The sequence below is a fragment of the Natator depressus genome, chromosome 11, assembly GCF_965152275.1.
Source record: "Natator depressus isolate rNatDep1 chromosome 11, rNatDep2.hap1, whole genome shotgun sequence".
Taxonomy (NCBI): Eukaryota; Metazoa; Chordata; order Testudines; family Cheloniidae; genus Natator; species Natator depressus.
Genome location: NC_134244.1, coordinates 9,109,239 through 9,130,388, shown reverse-complemented (window position 1 = coordinate 9,130,388; position 21,150 = coordinate 9,109,239). Strand labels below are relative to the sequence as shown.

The 21,150-nt window shown below is 43.6% G+C and overlaps 1 protein-coding gene across 1 annotated transcript in view; it reads right to left on the bottom strand.

The window, feature by feature from the left end:
- GLI2 (GLI family zinc finger 2) overlaps window positions 1-21,150 on the bottom strand; it is a 243,787-nt gene that overhangs the window by 3,369 nt on the left and 219,268 nt on the right. Inside the window, exons 9-13 of the mRNA XM_074967079.1 lie at window positions 17,157-17,288; window positions 12,836-12,985; window positions 8,719-8,883; window positions 3,558-3,839; window positions 245-581 (exon numbers count right to left, since the gene is read on the bottom strand). Coding sequence (XP_074823180.1) covers window positions 245-581; window positions 3,558-3,839; window positions 8,719-8,883; window positions 12,836-12,985; window positions 17,157-17,288 — 1,066 coding nt within the window. The remainder of the gene's footprint in view (window positions 1-244; window positions 582-3,557; window positions 3,840-8,718; window positions 8,884-12,835; window positions 12,986-17,156; window positions 17,289-21,150) is intronic.

Below are 21,150 nucleotides of genomic sequence, written 5' to 3'. Positions count from 1 at the left end.
CCACTGGGGTAAGGTGGGGGCGGGTGCAAACTGGCCTTGGGCAACTCTGGGAATCCCACCCAAAATTATTCAGCTGAGTTCACACCTGCATTGTCCTTTTATGAGACAGCTCATCTTTATTCTGCGAGGAATGATGTTGATAGGCAGGGAAATGATTCTGCTCTAGGGCAGACCCTGTGCTGTGAGATATGTGACATGGCCTGAGGGAGCCTAACAGCGGGAAGAACGTAGGACCATGGCTTACCATTTCCTGGTATGGGAGGCAGCTTGGTGTTTCTGACTTGTGGAGCTGGGCTCACCCATGAGCAGGAATCCTTAACCGTCTTGAGTTTCTCCTTCTTGAGCTGTTCAAGTCGCTGCATCGTTGTCATGTGTTTCCTTAGCTGAAGGCTGACTGTTGAATTGCCCGATGAGACTGTCGAGTCCACAACAGGAGCGTTGTCATCCAGTGCGGTCAGGTCTCCCAGGCTTCCCCCACTGTGCATGTTCATTTCTACTCCACTGTCATTGTTGTTGGTGCTACCAAGTGGTGATGGTTCACTGCTGCATGATGACTGGCCACCAGGACTGGACTGACACATCTTGGAAAGGAGAAATAATAGAAGGTCTGAGTTCTGCAGTTGAAAACACAGCTTTGGAACACGCACGCACACGGGCCTGGAGACTGAAGTCTCCTATTTATCAATACATTTGGTACAGGGAACAGGTGGTCACCACCTTCCCCATACACAGACATGCTGCCCATTGCCATGTCTCAGCTCTGTTCTGCAGCCATGGAGCACTTTCTAGGTGGGAGTGGATAGTTTAGTTTCCATATCCAGTCTTTGCTGCTGACAAGGCCAGTATGCTAATTAATGCCAACTGGTATTATAGTTCCATGCTGTGGGCAGGTTTATTTAAAAACAGCAAAACTTTAACAAATCTGGATGGACTTGTTTTTTAAATTCACAAGCATTTGCATAAAACCCCACAGGTTAAAAATCTTTGGTGTGTTTCATTTTGCCCATAGAGACAGACCAAACATTGCTGCTGCAGTAGATAAAGGGTTGATGCTTCATGAAGATAAGCTAGTGCATTAGCAGATTATGCAAGGTACAGCTGCAATGAGCACCAGTTTATCTAACATAGGATCAAGTCCTAAGTGTTTCAGGCACAGCATATTTCTGTCTTTTAAATACCTTAACATGTAATTAGTTTAGCTGACAATCTTTCTAGACAGATAAAAACATGGCTTGCTGTTTGCAAGCTCCCACTTACAGATTGGGTAGATAAGTACCATAAAGGTTTGTTTTACTTGCATTAGAAATGACATTTCACACTGAGCAACTTATTTGCAACAAACATTGAATGGTCTGAACTTGCTTGGTCACAGCACTCTTCATTGTTAGGTAAGATGCCAGGTTCTCAATTCCTGGTCGTGAACTCCTGCTCCAGAGATTGTCAAAACCTGGGAATGCTGCAGAGGCAACATACTTAGCCCCAGGACCAGATGGGAGTGTCGGGAGAGTGAGTGCCTTATTTTGATCAAAACCAGCCCTAAGTAGCAGGGCTGCCTGGCTTTAAAGGGTCCACTTACCTTTCATCGGAAGGATAGAGGTTACATTCCAGGAGTGCAATACTGGGGTGTAATGCTGGGAGGAATTAAGTAAGGGGACTTCTTGGGACACTGACAAAGAGATGCTGGAACCTCCCCCAATTGCTCCTTCCTGGCTGCCCACCTGTACCTCCTCACTCCCTTTGCATTTAAACACTACTTGGTATGGTTAGCTGTCGGTGCACAGTACAGAATATATGACATTTTTATACAGCGATTTCAATACAAAGAATTTATTTTCTCACCTTAGTACCGACTGTCCTTAGGAAGGTACAGTAAGGAAAGGTAAGTGGGAACAAAGAACAGGTTGTTAGAATAAAGAGAACATTAACAAAAAGGAGAAGATTAGTGAAAGAGTGTAGAGGGGACTACACAATTCAGGGTAAATTAGCAGAATTATTTCTCCCCCCTTCCTCCTCCCTCCCCCACCAATTCAGAAGTCAGCACATTTAATTTAACACCTCTTAATGTACCTGGATCCAAATCCCAGTGAATTTTCACAGACCTCGGTGGATTTTGGATTAGATCGAATTTTGGGTCAGAAAGAGGAACCCCAGACACTATTACAAGTGATTTCAATCAATTAGCTCCATCACAGGGCTTCAGAGATTTGAATTGAAACAAGTAGTAAATACAGAGAGATACATATGTTGTCGATAGGCACAGTGAGCTGGATACTGCCCTCGTTACACCATGCAACCCAAGTGAAGTAAAAGGGGTTCTGTAGGTATAGCAGAAAGGAAGGATTGCCCACTGTGCCTAACACCAATGGAGCTGCCCAGAGTGTAACTATGGAAAGAACAGGTTTCAGAGTAACAGCCGTGTTAGTCTGTATTCGCAAAAAGAAAAGGAGTACTTGTGGACCTTAGAGACTAACCAATTTATTTGAGCATGAGCTTTCGTGAAAGCTCATGCTCAAATAAATTGGTTAGTCTCTAAGGTGCCACAAGTACTCCTTTTCTTTTTATGGAAAGAACGTGACCTACAATCTGTTAGAAAAATCACCATTAGGGAAAGTAGGGGAGAAATATTTTCATAGAAAAAAATGTGTGTGTGTGTTATTCTTACACTGAGTTTTTCAATGAACACAGGATCATGTGAAGGTGAAATTGTCCATTTAGCCAATAAAAGCCATTCTGGCTGTGAAAACAGTCAATTCCTTCCTGGACTAAACTCCTATATCATCACAGTATCACCCAAGAGCATGGCATCTAGCCCTTTTATAGTGCAAAGCCATGTTGACTGGTAGAAATGAAAACATTTTGGCCTGGCTTAAAATCAAGAAACCGTATACTTTGAGTCTCAAGGCTTGTGAAATTCTCTCAACTCCAGTGAGAAACCCGGGAACTGAATGAACTCTAGCAGGTGAAAGTGACTTTAGTTCAGCCATTTATTGCCTCTTGTTTTACAAAAATTTTGCCTTTTTCGCTGCTAAGGGAAGGAGAAATGTTGAAATGTGAAAGAGTTATGGTGCAGCAACACTCTTGATTTCCTCTGACTACTGTGTAATACACAAAACCACACAGATTTAATGAAATGACATGTGACTGGCTTGGAAAGGAAATAAGACTACTGCATGATTCAAAGTGTCTTGGGGGACAAAAGAAATTGTATTATGACAACATGTTATTGTCACATTTTCACCTTCATGGCATGGCATTAAGGCCGCATGGGCTGATGTGTTCATTCATCATCCTATCACGATGTATCAGCAATGTTACAAATATCACACCTTGGGCTCTGTGTTGCTGTGTAACAAAACACAAAATACACTGGGGACTCTTAACTGTCCTGCAGTTTTAACTTTGGGGTTGAGGGCATTGAAAACTGGGATTGTCCTGCAAATTTCTGGGTTCATGGCAAATGCACGAGGAAGAAAAAGGCTGCAACTTTACATTTTTCACCTGTCTCTCCGAGAAATTACAAACCATACTCTTATCTTTTAAAGAACAGCTTCTCTTACCACAGAATTCTCAGTCTTTATTGTTTTGACTTGTAAGCAGTCCTCCATGCCTCTGGTGGTACTGTTAGCCTCGGTGCTCTCTTCTGACACCTTGCTACTCTGCTTGGCACTTGCTTCGTTGTCGCCATTTTCCTTGAGGGGAGGCGGCCTTGGGTGAACGTCATTGCGCTGCTTCTTCGTGACATGGGCGTCGGGCCCATGCACAGTCTTGACATGTTTCCTGAGGGAACTGGGGTCCGTGTACCTCTTTGTGCAGCCCGGGATTTTACAGACATAGGGTTTCTGTTGATATGACAAATTTGAGGTTATTTTTAAAGCAGACTGAAATATTGTGGACATGCTTTGTAGACAAAGATAAGCCATGTCCTTACAGAACACAATGAACATGATGCTGCCAGCAAAAAATGTGGAGAATCTGCCTCTTAGGGTCTTGCAACGCGTCTGTGGCAGATTTTTAAACTGTGATCCATGTTCTGCTTGTGGGCCACAGAGACCTGGCTAGTCGCTTGATACTGGCTTTACTTCCTGTTTTGGGCTGCAAAATTCAAAGATAGCTAAAAATTCACAAAATACTTTCCTAGTATTACTTTTCCACCTAAGCATTTGCTGCCACAGGAATGTTTCATGATTGTGGATGGGAGGGGTGGTGGTCTGAGTCATTGGAATTGCAGGGGATTGTCTACAAGACAATCTCTCCGTTAAGATGGTGTCTACTCTGGGAAAAAGTTTGAGACCTCCTGATCTATGGAAATCCAGAGAAACTAAGCCAGACTGGATTCTGTCTATCTAGTCTTTTGTATATCTCCAGCACCCATCACTCTGAAATCTGTTATTGTGCAAAACAAACCACAGGCACGCAATGCTTTTTAAGACGATGGCATTGTATTCCTGGAATCATGAATCATTGATCGCTGCAGCAAAGCAAGTCTGAGGCCAGACTTTTGGAAACAGAAGTTAGCAAGTAGCTATCCTTTCTTTTTTTTTAAAAAAAACTTTGATTTATCCACTTTCCAATTCCAATGTGCCTGAGCACCAAAGCTGTGAAGGCTATTGCAGCTTTTGAAGGGTTGAATTCATCACAAGCACCATTTCAGCCTCACAATTGCTCTAAGTACTTTTTCACTGAGACATTGGAACGGATCCATCTAAAAGAACAACAGGTAAATGATTTTCTAAGGTTAACCAAAAATGGCCATTTCTATTAGTTAGGTATCTATTTTCGAATTTGACAAAAAGAGCACATGTAAAACTGCTGGGGGGAGAATTAGTTAGTTAGTTAGTTAGTTTTGGGTAAAATCAAACCAAACCAAACCAACCAACAAACAAAACTAAACCAGCACAATCACATGAACAGCACTAGAGATCTATTCTTGCAACAGAATTCCTGGCTGATCTTGGGTAAGTCATTTTAACTCTCTGTGCTTCAGTTTCCCCATCTGTAAAATGGGGAGATAAGTATCTACCTCAGGGTGTTGTGGTGATTTAATGAATTAAAGTTTGTAATGCTCACTTAGATTCTTGGATGGGGCAATATAGAAGTATTATTACTGTTGTTATAATCTGCATTAGGGAAAAGGGAATAGGATGACTTACAAAGGTCCTTTAGCCCTAATGTTGGGGAGTAGATAATAGCTCTGTTTGATATTTATGAGTATCAAGACTATTGAAATGTGGTCATTACTGCCAGTGCTACCAAGAATTCCATTTAAGAGAGATGTGCTTAATCAGGATTTTCCCCCAGCAACTGATTTAAGCCTAAATGCTGCTTCCCTGGGATGCCTACAAAGTATCTTAAGCATTGTTCAAATAGAGATATCTGGTGTTAGGAGTGCTCTGCTTTCCCCGGTTTAAGCCTGGCAAACAGTTCCAATATCTCCTTCCAAATCCTTCACAAATACTTGAAAAGTTACATCTCTTTGGCTGGTGGAATCATCACAAGCCTCCTCAGAAACTCAGGGGCACTGGATTTCTAGAGTTCAACTGCATTTCAGCTTGAGTTGGAGAAAAATGTCTCTTTGGGTATGTTTGCACTGCAATAGGGAGATGTGACTGGAGCATGTGTAGACACGCCTGAGCTAGTTTTGATCTAGCTAGGTAGCAGCTGCTCGAGTGTGTACCCAGGGTCCTGGGCAGGTGGGGTTAGCCTGTGTAAGCTGCCTGTGCTGCCGCAGCTTCGCTGCTATTTTTAGCGTGTTAGCTCGATCAGAGCTAGTGCGTGTATGTCTACCTGAGCTGGGAATCACACCTCCCAGCTAGGGTGACCAGATGTCCCGATTTTATAGGGACAGTCCCAATTTTTGGGTCTTTTTCTCACATAGGCACCTATTACCCCCCACTTCCTGTCCCGATTTTTGACACTTGCTACTTGGTCAGCCTACTCCCATCTGTAGCCTAATAGCTGCGGACTTGTGTCACCTTGAACTTTTCAATGAGCCAGCAGGTTTGCACCACAGTGGGGTGATGGAGTTACAGAACAATTTTCTGGAACAACACTAGCATCTCTTCCCTGGAAAATCCACAACAGGCCATCAGCTGCGATGTCCTGAGGGGATTCTAATGGGTTCTTTGACAACACCCAGGCACATTACCTCATTTCAAATGAATGGCGGCCAAAGCAGTGATATACTGGCAGCCTGGAAACCTGATGCCATGAAAGCAGTAAGAGGCTGAACCATATTCCTAATAGTTTTGTTACAAACTGATGGGGACAAACCTGCGGAATCCGGGCCTAAGTTCTTGTGAATATTGGTGGATAAGTCCGTCTTTTCTGCATGTGAAATTGTGGTCTAGCCTGAGTACACAGGATATGGGGCTAGATGGACCTTTGGTCTGACCCAGTATGGCCATTCTTATGTTCTTATGAGAGGACAAGGTAGGTGAGGGAATATTTTTTACTGAACCAACTTCTGTTGGTGAGAGAGGCAAGCTTTCGAGTCATGCAGAGCTCTGTGCAAGTTTGAAAGTTTGTCTTTATCACCAACAGAGAAGTTGGTCCAGTAAAAGATATTACCTCACACACCTTGTGTCCTAATATCCTGGGACTGACACAGCCCCAACTACACTGCGTACAAGTAGTGAGAGGACTATCAGAGACCTACTGCAGCTCCGTGGATTGCCTGGTAAGCTGGATCCATTCAAACAAAATGCATTTTAATGCAGTCAGATGCAAAAAGAAAAGGAGTACTTGTGGCACCTTAGAGACTAACCAATTTATTTGAGCATAAGCTTTCGTGAGCTACAGCTCACTTCATCGGATGCATCCGATGAAGTGAGCTGTAGCTCATGAAAGCTTATGCTCAAATAAATTGGTTAGTCTCTAAGGTGCCACAAGTACTCCTTTTCTTTTTGCGAATACAGACTAACACGGCTGTTACTCTGAAACCTGTCAGATGCAAAGTTATACATCCAGGACCAAGGAATGCAGGCTATACCTACAGAAATGGGGGACTGTATCCTGGAAAGCCATGACTCTGAGAAAGATCTAGAGGTCATACCGGACAAGCAACAAAGCACAAACTTCCACTGCAATGCTGTGGCAAAAAGGACTAAAGCAATTCTTGGATGTATGAACAGGGGAGTAGTAAGTAGGAGTTGGGAGGTGATTTTACTTCTGTACCTGGCACTGGGGAGACAAATGCTGGAATACTGCATCCCGTTTTAATGTCCATATTTCTAAAATTATGTTGAAAAATTGGAGATGGGCGAAAAAGAGCCACAAAAATTATTCAAGGTCTGGAGAAAATGCCTTACAGTGAGAGACTTAAAAAGTTCAATCCATTTAGTTTATCCAAAAGAAAAGTGAGAAGTAACTTGATTACAGCGTTTCGGTTCCTTCATGGTGAGTAAATATCAGGAACTAAAGGGCCCTTTAATGGAGTGGAGACATGCATAACACGGACCAATGGCTGGAAGCTGAAGCCAACCAAATTCAAATGGATCACACATTTTTGACAGTGAGGGTAACTAACTATTGGAACAAACTACCCAGGGAACTGGGGGATTCTCCATCTCTTGCTGTATTTAGATCAAAACTGGATGTCTTTCTGGAGGATATGCTTTAGCCAACCACAAGTTACTGGGCTCATTATAGGGGTAGTGGGTGCAACTGAATGGCCTGTGATACACAGGAGGGCAGACTAGATGATCTTCTGGCCCTCAAGTCTATGAATCTATAAGTCCTGAGCTGCCCAGCCCTGGTACAAATCAGATTTGCGAGGGAGCAGCTCTAACTTACCCACTAGCTTATTACTGAGAGAGGTCAGCCTAGATATTTGGATTCAGATCTGAATACCTGGAAAGACGTTTGGATCTGGGTCCTTCTCATCTGGGTCCTTCTGAGTTAAAATAGCTCAGAGAAACATCCAAAACTTTGGAGTGCTTATTCCCATCTGAACCAAATCTGTGAAACCTTTTGAGGTTTGGTTATCACTGGGTAATATAGTATTGCTTTAAAATTCTGTCATCCATTGAAATCACATTATTCCATTCTCTAATGATTCATATTTAACTGTTACAAATTAGGCTACAAACTTGCTCCTTCATGGTTGCAAACATTACTAGAACTCTAGAACATTGTTTTTTTACCCTTTCCGTTGTCTGCTAATTAGTAGTAATATAATTGTTAATCCTCAGCCTTAGCCATTTGCGGCAGACCATCACATGTGTTACAATAAAGGCAATTTCCTGCATTCCCCAACTTCTAATAGTGGGTCTAAATTATCTAGGGTTAACAAAGAATTGCATCACACTTTATCATTGTATATCAAAAGATACAGGTACGACTATTTCCAAAGCGTCAGGACCCAGGGTAGAAATCACACCCCGATGAGTCTATGCTGCAATCATGTTAAAAAGCAAGGTACAAAAATGTAGGACCCTGTTTGGACTATTAAAAATTATGAATTTGGAAAGCACCAGCTTTAATTTCAAAAGCCAATCAGAAAATTTGCATACTTCAGCATCTGTTTATAGTTTCTAACATGGCTTTCATAAATATAAAGCTAATGCGGTCTGGCTCTGCAGCAAAATAAATCCAAGTAAAAAAAATAAAAGTCTTTCATTATGGCAAATTCCTTTTTACACGAGTCCAGCATGTAAAGTGTATATTGTCAGCAAAAATTTTGTTAAAAATCCACAGCACTTGTGGTGAGGATGGGTTTACCTCATTGGAATGCGTCCTGTTTTGGTGCTTTGCTCTGTCCGAAGCGTTGGAAAAGGCTTTATTGCAGCCCTCATGTTCACAGACGTACGGCTTTTCTCCAGTGTGAGATCTCAGGTGTGTCTTTAAGTTCTCCAGTCGGGAATAGGCTTTGGCACAACCCTCAAACTAAAATAAAAACACAATGGGAGCAATTCATCAACCACAGTGGTGGTTTTTGCCTCCTCATCTGCTTTCCATTTCTTTTCCCTTTTAAGGAGTCTGTGTTTTACAAACTAACATCCACTTTGTTGAGAGAGCTTTTCCTTCCTGGGCAGAGCAAAATTGCCAAAAGAGGCTAGTGATTTAGGGAACCTCAAATTTTGGGTTATACCTGACAGGAATCTGATTTTCAGGCAGCGCTGAGCACCTGTTCTCTGAATATTAGGCTCCCCTTTAAGATGTTTCAGGCTGTGCATCCAAAAATTGAGGCCCCACCAAATTACTAGCTGCTTTTGAAAATCTTGACCAAGGTGTCTCCATTTCACTAGCTCCAAAGCTTGCGAGACAAGCCAGTTTTCTAAAGGAAAAGAGTTAAAATAGCAAGCTTTGAAGTTTCCCTAATTACAGTTTGGTTCCACTTTCCTGAGGGCTCTGAGGTCAGCCTGCCTGACATTACCATCTTAAGAACGATGATCCTCAATCTTAATGGATTCTTGGATGGCACCACAGACCAGGGGCCTGGAACAAAAGCAACTTCCCACACAAAGAGCCAGAGGCACTCCAGAGACATCACCAGATTTTCAATGATGTAAGTCCCACCACCATCCAGTGCTGGCTGACTCTCCTTGTTTGTACTATGGAAGGATTCAGCCAAGCAGCCAAAATGGCTGAGGGAAGATGAGATACCGTCCAGTAATTTTTCCAAGTAGTAATGACGCTGAACTAACAGCATACTTAAAACCACTGGATAGGATTTAAAAAAATGGGTGCCTAAAGCTAGTCTCTTAGGGTTGCATTTTCAGAAGTGCCTGACTTTGGCCTAGCTCTGCTCTCATTGAAGTCAAATGGGCCTTTTTGTAATTGGCTTCAGTGGGAGCAGTTAGGCCAGTGCTGAGTGCTTTGGAAAACCCCATACAAAAATCCTTATTCAAGTGCCTTAATATGTGATCTGAATTTCAAAAATGTCCACAGCTCCCTTTTCAATCTCTGGGGACCACAGCGGGCTCATTTTAATCAGTTCGTCTAACTCTGGAATTAGGAGGATCACTTCAGGCTGCCATTTATGAAAGTCTTGGGAATAAAAAGAGGCCCTTGCTCTGGAAAACCAAAAGTTAAGTCATTCAGTACCGTTCAGGAGAAACGGGAACTTTTGTTGGAACCTTTTTGCCTCTCTCTCCAGTCTAGAACACTGATCAAAATGAGCATGAAGAGCCATGAATCTTGGTGTTAATCTCTTACAGAAAAGAACTGTAGTAATGGCTCCACACACCATTGTCTGCCATAGTACTTGCAACCATTCCTATACTATAGGAATACTATAGTCCAATTTAATGATGGATGCGATTGTTAAGGTTAAGATGTATAATTGTTTAGATAAAATGAAGGAACACATTTGCACAGGTAATTCTGTTCTAATTAGGGTCTCACATTGTGCCCATCACCATAATTTCTGAGTGCCTACCCTGTAGTAAGCTTCCTTTAGTACATTTGTTTCATTCAGCATGTCATAACCATGAGTTAACAGCATATCATTAGTTTGTTCTCTCCGCTGTGCTTACAGCATGTGGCATCATAGGTCATTTATAGGTGTTGAAAAATATCACTCAACTTACTGGAAATCACTGGTAACTGAGCATACAGTAACTCACTCAGGTGGTCTAGCAATACTGGCTATTGTCAGAGTAATGCAGTTCCCACTGTGGCCCAATTTTCAAATAATGGCATCTGAACAGGACAACCAAATCCTTGGGTGCTCAAACCAGATGTTCCCACAGCTAACGCTGGTCTGTGAATGTGGAATCTGGATGTCTTATACAGAAATGGGCTTTGCACTAAAACATCCCTGACCTTTGAGTTAGATCAGATCCAAACTCCACAGCCTGGGCTCACCTCTAGTCTTATTTACATCACGTTCCCATGTCTCTCTTTTTGTTTAAAATAAATGGAACGTTGAGAAATCACAGCTGAACTGGCTTGGACAAGGAAAGCTTCTGCAGAGAAGGTTACTGGCCTCAGCACCATAGGCAAATAGAAACTCAGGATCTTCCCTGTACAAAAAGTGAGTTTGGGGTGCAGAGTAATGACGCCGCAATAATTTGAGTAAAACACATAGCCTGATTGAAATTCTCCAGCACGTAGGATTGACTCAGCTCCTGAGATGCTCAAATTACTTTGCAGTAGTTCCAATTCAGCACAACGACCTGGAGTTGAAATAGGCTGAAATGAGAAGGGGAGCTTCTGCTGCACCAGCTGAACAGGATGTGAGGGAGAAGGAGGAGCTCCCCTCTGCTTTTAGCATGGATTGGGGAGCTGATCCCCCGTACTTTTAGCTGCTGATCACTTCAAGGGCAGAGCTGACTCTTCCACTCATGTTCAATCCATTGCATCAAACAACACACTGAATACTCCATGGTGTTCTTATGAAAGTTTTATAGCACAGCATAACTGTGCTCGGTGTTTTACCAGATCAACACAGAGAGATGGCCGTGTGTCCTGGAGAGCTTACACCCTAAATGAGACACACAGAGGGTCAGAAGATTGACAAAGGAGCCATATAGGAAACAAGTCATATACGGTCTGATATTTTTGAGTAGAGACTGGGCTTGGGGATGGTCCAGGAGTGGAAGAGAATAGTGGGAAGAAGGCAAAAGGAGGAGGTATCTGAAGGAATGTGAGGAGAGACTCATCCCAGGAGCAGCATAAAAGCAAAAGCATGAAGGTGAAAATGGGGACTTGGGAATAGGGCACTGGGTCATGGTGGCTGCTGGATAGATCAAAGAGGGAAAGTTAGGGAGGCTGACAGGAGGAGGCTACAACAGTTCAGATGAGATAGCCCTAAAGAAAAGGGAAGGCAGGTCCAAAGTTAACTGTGAGGCGTGAGCCTGAGTTGTGAGGATAGTGGAGCTGCAAAGTTGATGGAGAATGTGGAAGGGAAAAGGGTTTAACTCAATCCTTAGTTTTGTCTGCTTTGCACTGCTAGGACAACACAAAGCCAAGGAGCTGCCCTACAGGGGACATGAAGGATTGCCCAAACAGAAGGGACACGTTGGATGGGGCAAAGTTATGTAGGGGATGTGCCAGGGCCAGGAGAGAGCCTTGTACAGCACAGTGTTCAGGCACTTAATGCAGGACCAACTCTACTCCCTGATACAGGTCTGAATTACAGCAGCCCTGGAATGCAAAAAGGTTATTCTAGATCCCTTTAATTGGGCCAATGCACACTACACATCACTCATCTGGTCTTCAGAACTTGGCCACCTAAACATTCTGGGGGCCAGAACCTTATAGAGTATCAACTTGAGTAGCTCCACAAAGGATTCACTCCACCAAGGAACTGGCCCAGCCTAGTCTTAATTTATGGGTGTAAATCACCAGATTACGTAATCTTCAGTGGGGGGGAAATAGATTCGTAGTTGGAAAGCTGAATATGCAATACAAAACCCTGTGAGATAGGAAAGTATCATCCTTATTTGACATATAGGGTACTGGGGCACAGAGACGCTAAGGACCACATTTTTAAAGGTATTTACGTATCTAACTCCCACTGATTTCAAAGGGAGCTAGGTGCCTAAATACATTTAAAAATCTGCCCCTTAATGACTCGCCCAAGGTCACACAGAAAGTCTGTAGCAGAGCAGGGAATTGAATCCAGGTCTCCCCAAATTCTGGGCTAGCACCATAACCACTGGACTAGCCTTCCTCTCCATTAACTTTAATGTCCCCAGGGGATAGCCTGCAAGTACTTAACGCCCATTAGTGCTGAAAGATTGGATCGGAACTTGCCCAGAATGGGGAGGTGGGTTCATTCATAGAGCTTTGGTGTGACTCTCTAGTCTGTGTCCAGATATACATTCATGTGGACACGAGTCCCCCACACCTTTCTAATGATCTGCACAGAGCTGTGCCCCCATCGGCTCACCGTGCACTTGTGTGGCTTTTCTCCAGTGTGTCTTCGCATGTGCACCACCAACATGTATTGAGCCTTGAATGGCTTCTGCTCCCGAGTGCAGTCTTGCCAGCGGCAGACAAACTCCTTCTTCTCCCCGTGGATGTGATCGTTATTGATGTGCTAGCGTAAGAGAAAGAAAAGCAGATCATGATTAGAACAGCTAAAGCCATCACCGCATGTGTCACTCTGAAATGCACAGAAAAAACAACAGTTCCTCTCAACAGCAGTTGTGGTCTGATGTTACCATGATATAAATAATGCTATGGAGTCATATGGGGCTCTTGTGCTATGTCTTTGGGGTTGGATGACAGGACACAGAATAGGATTGTTTAGACACAAGGGTAGGATGGTAATGCTGGGGTGTGATGGCTGCTGGCATGCAGAGACATACTGACCAATAACGTCTCATTGTTTCCTTGTACTCCTGTCTGAGCCCATCTGTTGTCTCTTGTCTTATACTTAGATTGTAAACTCTTTGGGGAGGGGGCCATCTTTTTGTTCGGTGTTTGTACAGCACCTAGCATAAAGGGCGTCTTTGACTAGGGTTCTTAGGCACCACGATAAAACAAATAAACGACAATACTACTACTTCCTCAAGCACATACCTGGTTTTTTACCTGTTCAAAGTGCTACTGACGCAATGGGCCAGGCCCTCAGCTTGTGTCAATTTGGGATTTGACCTATGCTCTGCAAAAGCAATGTGTACCCCTACTCTGGCCAACTGCAGAACAAACTGCACACATTATTCGTACTGGAAGCAAGGGGCTGTTGCTGTTTCAGAGGGCGGGAGAGCATTGGGAGTGTAAATATACAACATGTGGACCACGGTTCATGATCCCTGAGCTCCCACCCAGAATGCTTCTCAGTGGGGGGCCCAAACGTGACCCACCGACAGAGGAAGCAAAACATTCCTCTAGTCAGACGTTACCCCAACAAAAGAGAAAGGATTCCTAAGCAATCCCCATTGCATACAATCCTATTTCTACTTAATTCAGATATGAAAAATGTCAGGGCAGCTGTGCGGCAGGGATGGGTAGCACCATTATATACTTAGTATGTAATGCCTTGAGTGCGGGGTCTGGACTAGATGACCTATTGAGGTACCTTCGAGTCCTACATTTCTGTGTTTCTAATAGCAGAGTCACTGGCCAGCACAGAGTAGGACAGTTCATGACAGACTTGGAAGAAAGGGATATGAACTGCTAGGAACTCTTTACTCCTCCTTAGAAGATAACCAGCATGTAACTTATAGCAGATTTCAGCACAGACGCCGATGGGCCTGGCCATGGCTCCCAGCCAACAAACACCCCACTAGGCCTGTGCTGAACCAGTTAGTGTGGAAGATGAGCCCTTTTTATTATTATTTATTTTACTGTAATAAGCAAAGAACTCAAACAAGAGGATCAGGGCCTCACTGTGCTAGGTGCTGTACAAACACAGAGGAAGACACAGGAACAGTTTGCTGAGAGCTAGGTAATAATCCTGACATGCTGTTCATTGGGACTTGATAGAGGAGGGAAAGCAATGGCTCCTTATGCCATTTTACCCATGTGGCACAAGGCTGGAATAAGTTCTTGCACTTTAATTTACATTCATTGTCAGCATAGGCCAGTCAGATGCCTCATAGCCGCAATGGAAACAGCAACTAGCACACCTGTGATTGCAGCTGGCTGGCTTGCTGTGTACCAGATCTTACACTAAAAACTCACCTGCCTATAATTCAACTAAATTAGAACTGATGAGACATATCTGATGCCAAGGCATGTGAGCTGACACCACATGTCCTATAGAGTCGAACACATGATATTTGCTAAAATGGAAAAAAAAAAAAACCATGATGGCTTTGTTCCACTTCCCTGAACTGCAGGTAGTTTAGAAAATTATATTCTTTAATATACATGCTGTGATATATACAAAACCATGACATTATGTTACTCTTTAAGAAACACTGCATGTGTACAGATTTGTCCATTTCCAGTCAACTACTCCTTCCTCACTTGTGCTCAACAGTAGGAATTTCATGCTGTTTAAAAGGGATTTTACTACCACTGGGCAAAGCCATGCAGAGAGACCATGGTTTTTTCAGTTGGTGTAGGCCACTGGAGTTCCACTATAATCAGCTGAGGATCTGACCTCCCTATATCCTGAATCTCAGATTAACAGCAAACAAGAGAAATTTAAAAAAAAATCCCAAATCAAATTAAAGTCTATGAAAGAGCAAAACATAAAAGCACTGCTTAGTGTTGGACCCGAGCACCCTCTGGTTTTTGGAAGCAGTTGGTTCTTGTCTCTGGAATGGTCCAAACCAACATTCCAGCTCCAAATCCCTTTCCAAATTATGCAGCTGTGACCCCTTTTTATAGTGCTGGTAAAGGGCAAAAGAAAATACGATTCAGTGCCAGAATGGATGCCGGCTCTAAAACATCCACCTGCTGTCAAAAGCTTAACTGCTGGCAGGATATGACAACATCTGTAAAGTATGTGCTAAGGAGAACTCCATAGCCCCAATTACTGCTAATTACTCAGTTCCATAAAAGCCTTCACCCCTGTGCTGAAAACACAGCAGCAAAGTGGAGCCTTGCTCTTACCTGGTGCAAGTCTAGATTCATATTTTACAAGGATAGGGAAGATCAATCTCTGAAGACGATAAAACAAATCAGAGAACAGTTCTGCAGCTGTATTGTTACATGTATAGACTAATAGACTTATTTCTCTCTGAACAGAATCTAGCTGCCAAAATCATGACCCCTCCACTCTCCCCCACTCCTATGACTTCAATAAAATACATCAACAGGAAGTCCTAAAATAAAATAACTTGGGTTTGGATTTTTTAGATTCCGCGTTTTTTCAGCCATCCCCCATCCCTCCCAAGGTCAGACATGCAGATCCTGCCTTCGCTGGCCACTGAGATCAGTGGATTTGATGGTCTGTGAGACTTAGCAGCATGGGGAAACAAAGGCTCATTAAAACAGAGTAACTTGCCCGCTCAGTCACAGTAAGGTATGGCTGCCTGGGCAGGAACAGAATTTAGCAACCTTGAGAATAAACTCAGGGTTTTGTTCATGCCAATCACAGAGCACGTTAAACTATGGACTAAAAGTACAATAGGCTAAAACACTGCAGCTTGCTCACATTGAAAAACTAGCACGCTGTACATGGTATATTGCAGACTAGATGGTGACTAGCCCTCTGAAGATGTAGAAGGGCCTTAACTTCACCATTGTTCCAAAATCTCAGTCTTTGTGGCACTTAGACACCATGGTGATGGGCCTGGTAGAAATGCCAATGGACAGATCATGCTCAAGGGCATATTGTATAGTGGGAGGAATGGGGTGAAGATAAGCCAAAATCACAGGAGGCTGCAGCATTCAGAATTGGCTTAGGTTTACTCTAGAGCAGTGGTTCTCAACTGTGGTCCACCGCTTGTTCAGGGAAAGCCCCTCGCGCCCCGGGCCGGTTTGTTGACCTGCTGCGTCCGCAGGTTCAGCCAATTGCAACTCCCACTGGCCGCGGTTCGCCGCTCCCTTGGCCCGCGCCACTTCCCGCAGCCCCCATTGGCTTGGAACGACGAACTGCGGCATGGCAGCAGAAGGGCCAACACACTGGCAGTGTTTTATTTCCCACTGCACTGGGGATGATCAGGGTGTTTAGAGCCCCTGTGTAACATGGGATGAGCCCCCAAGCAGCAGAGTGGACATTGTAGCAGTGGCGATGGCTGGGGCTAGCCACCCAGGCCTGAACCCAGAGGGTTGGGTGGGCTTGGACTTGGGTGGCTCATCTGAACTGCCACTGCCCATGCAGCAACACCCACACTGCTATTTTTAGCATGCTAGCTCGAGCAGAGCTAGCCCAGTCTGTCTACCGGCACCGGCAATGACACTTCCCAGATGCAGCACAGACTTACCCACAGGGTTCAGTGACTGGGCTATGCAGGTGCTTTGTGTCCAACTGTCCGTCACAGGGGAGGAGATTCATCCCCCCCCAGCAGCCATATAAGATCCCCTACACACAGACCTTTTATTGGGCTTTGCAAGGGGAACCAGATTTACACCCTCAGCAGCTGAAACATAAGACTATCAAATAATCTAATCTAAGGCTTCACTGCAACTAAACTCTTCAAGGAATTGTGAGCTGATCTTGCAGTGTTTGTACACTGTACTTCTAATTTGCACTGTTAGTGGCTCCCACAGTGAGCTCCTGCTGTAAAGTATCCTGATCTTGTGATGAAAAGTGACGACAAATGCACAGAAATCCAAATTTATTGCTGGGGTTTCTTTCCAACATTACTCACATGGACGAGCTGCTCCTGAGTGTCATATTCCTTTATGCACCCTTCCCAGTGACAATTTGTCTCATAAATAACGTCAGGCTCCTGTTTACATTCATCCTTATCCAGATCTTCTTTCAGGTCTGTCAGATGCTCCTATAACACACAGAGTATTACATAAAGTGAACTTGTTTCATCTGAATTCCTGAATCCCTCGTAGATTACAGGGCAGGTGTTAATTGATCATAAAGGAAAGGACAACTCATTATAACAATGTAACATTCTTGATTATCATGAAATACTGAGTTAAAAAGGGTCTTGCAGTTATGGATCTGCCCGAGGAAATCACCGCTAGTGACAGGCTAATCTTAAAATGTTTGGGGGTCTGATTTAGATAAACACCCACATCTTTGCACTCCCACCAGCTAGATCAGATATAGAGTGAGGAAAGACTCCAGAGTCCATCGTATTTATACACCCACAATTACTCTAGGGTAATACTATTATCCACATTTTACAGAGGGGATACTGAGGCACAGCGGGACTAAGAGATTCACCACAGTAAGTCTCAAGGAAGAGCAAGGAATTGAACTAAGGCCTTCTGAGTCCCAGGCAAGTACCCTAAGCACTGGACCATCCTTCCTCTCTTATGAATATTTTGTTTCTTTTGCTACCTGGCTCTAACTGGATGGAATAAGAAAATGGAAGGGGAAAATAGCCACTGAATCTTTTCAAACCATTCAAAAAGTTTGGTTGAGTCTTGTTGTATCCACACACATCTGTCCTTCCTCTACAATGATAGGTAATAATAGGTAATAATAATAATACTTAGCATTTATACAGTGGTTTGCATCCTTAGAGCACTTTACAGGCACAAACTAATTAATCCTGAAAACATTCCTATGAGGTAGGCAAATATTAATATACCCATTGTACCAAAGGGGAAAATGACGCAGAGAGTTTAAGTAACTTGACCAAGACCATACATTGAGTCAGTGTCAGAGCAGAACTCAGGAACTTCTGGCTCCTGCTCCAACCTTAGTCCACTACCATGATATAGCCAACTGAGCCTATGGTTGGAAACCTTCCAAGTTCTAATCCTGACTTCTTGTCAAGTTGCTTAAACTGCTCTGTGCCTCAGTTTCCCCATCTGAAAATGAGGGAAATAATATTTTCCTCTCTTTCTGCAGTACTATATGGATTGAATAGTTAAAGTTTGCGAAGTGATTTGAACATCTACAGTACTATGTAATGGCAAATTATTATAATTAAGATGTAATGATGATTTAACGCACAGGCCTTGTAGCAGCCATGTGTATCGCAGTCATTTCCAGCACGACACAGAGTGGTGGTACACAGTCTGTTTTCACTGGAACGTGACAATCAGAAGCAACTATTTACCAGGGAACATAATGCTACAGCAGGGGTTCTCAAACTTAATTCCACCACACACCCCTTCTGACAACAAAAATGACTACATGACCCCAGGAGCGGGGACCGAAGCTTCAGCCCGCCTAAGCTCTGCCACGCCGCGTGGGGACGCTGAGACCAAAGCCCGAGCCCCACCACCTAGGGCTGAAGCCCTTGGGCTTTGGCCCTGGGCCCCAGCAAGTCTAAGTGAGCCCTGGCAACCCCATTAGAATGGGGTTGTGACTCACTGTGGGGTCCTGACCCACAGTTTGAGAACTGCTGTGTTACAGGAAACTACAGTACCAGGAGTTACCTCTCATTGACTTCAGTGGAGCAGGCTCTATGGGCATGTGGCATATGTGTTCCGACAGGCAGGCCATGCTTTCACTTGGTCTTATCTTTGAAGGACTTAACATCAGCAAACCATGTTCACCGGGCAAACAGTGCAACAGAAACTTGCCACAAAGATCCTCATCCTTTGGAACTTCATAAATTCACAGAATCTAAGGCTAGAGGGGACCATCATGATCATCTAGTCTGACGTCCTCTATAACCCAGGCCACAAAACATCCCCAAAATAATTCTTAGAGCATTAAATCACAGGAAGTTAAGTGTGAGCTTCAAACCCACCAAGCTACAGGTGCTTTTTATCCACACGGAGAATTTTCGTATGTGGTTTAAATCAAGCATGGACCTGATCCAACCCCCTAAAACTGAACCCTCCAGTCCTTAAGCTGCGTGGCTAGGGCCCATCGTTAGCTGAAATGAGCCTGCTGCACATATCTCAGCCCTGCAGAAAGTTGTCACTGACAAGAAGAAACAGAGGGGTTGAATGTAACTGATTCAGACTGAAGCCAAAGCCAGTGGCTTCTAACTACTTCTGGTCAGGTAAAAGAAAAAAGAAAGTTCTTTTCACACTTCTCTGCACTTTCTATCACAGAAAGAGTGAAGAGCCGCGAAACTAACTGGAGTGGTCAAAGAAGCAAATCTACATTCAGACCCTGTTTGAACAGGGAGGAACAAACATTCAGTAATTAGGGAAGGGTAAGATGATGAACAGGGAGTTCCTAATGGTTAAAAGAAGGGTAGTACTCAGATGAGGTCAGTAATTACAGACAGCTCTAGCTCCCACTCTTGCAAGATTAAATGGAGGGCAAATTGAATAGTTGTCCCATTTAGATCTTAAAGAACAGCTTGGAATATCCATGGAAGCTGGGATTTTCAACTGAACCTAAGGGAGTTAGGTGCCCATATCCCACTGAATTTCAGTGAGAGCTGGGTGCCTAACTCCCTCACGTGCCTTTGGAAATCCCAGCCTGAAAGAAGATCAGTCCAATATGATGGAACAAGGCCTGGAAGATTGTTATAATTATTAGAATTACAGTAGCAACTGGGGCACCAACTCAGATCAGAGCCACACTGTGTTAGGTGCTGTACAAATATAGAGACTATCCTTGCCTTGGAGAGTTTACTATCTAAGTAGACAAGACAGATTAAGGACTTGTCTACATGGGGAAATTTACCAGCATAATTATACTACTATGGTTATTCCAGAATGAGTAGTCATGTGAGGAGTTATAATGCTATAACCACAGTGGTAGAAAGAAAGGAGTACTTGTGGCACCTTAGAGACTAACCAATTTATTTGAGCATAAGCTTTTGTGAGCTACAGCTCACTTCATCGGATGCATTCGATGAAGTGAGCTGTAGCTCACGAAAGCTTATGCTCAAATAAATTGGTTAGTCTCTAAGGTGCCACAAGTACTCCTGTTCTTTTGGCGAATACAGACTAACACGGCTGCTACTCTGAAACCTACAGTGGTAGAATTATACTTGTAAATTTCCCCATGTAGGCAAGCCCTAAAGTTGGGAGGGGAGTAGAGAGGTGAAGTGACTTGATCAAGGTCACCCAGCAGCTCAGTGGCAGAGTTGGGAACAGAACTCAGATCTTCTGATTCCTACTTTAGTGCCCTATTCACTGAACCATACTAAGGAAAAGGCATGATTCTACTGGAGACCAATGCAAACTCATTTGAAAAGGGATGATATGCTGCGACCTTACACTATTATATTAACTTCAAGCTTGTTGTCCTCATTGTTAGAACTCCTCATGACTCTGCCACTTCTCACTTATTGACCAGTATCACATTGCCTCCATCCCCTGTGCTCCACCAACAAGTCCATCTTTGAACCCTTCTTTAGCCACTGTTCCCAAGCTGTTATAGCAGTTTCTTCCCCCTTATCCCTTCAGCATGGAACACCCTGCCTGAAGTGACCATCAGGCCACCCACCTCTCCTCTTTCAAACCTTTTCTCGAGACCCACTGGAGTGTTGCGATGATTAACTAGTTAATGCTTGTACAGAGCTTGGAAGGTGAAAAGTGCTACATAAAAGCTCAAGTATTATTATTAAAGCAGCTGTCATGGTATCATATGCCAGGTGTGACTTTTATGTACATTTTTTACAACTCATGCATGGAGAGATTTGTTCTAATTAGCCCTTGATTGTTCTTTTGAAAAGGCTGCTCTGATCACAGAAAATTGCTGAAAGTTACAAAACAATTTCTGAGGAAAGGTAGCATCTTTAAAACATATATCAGAGGCCTGTA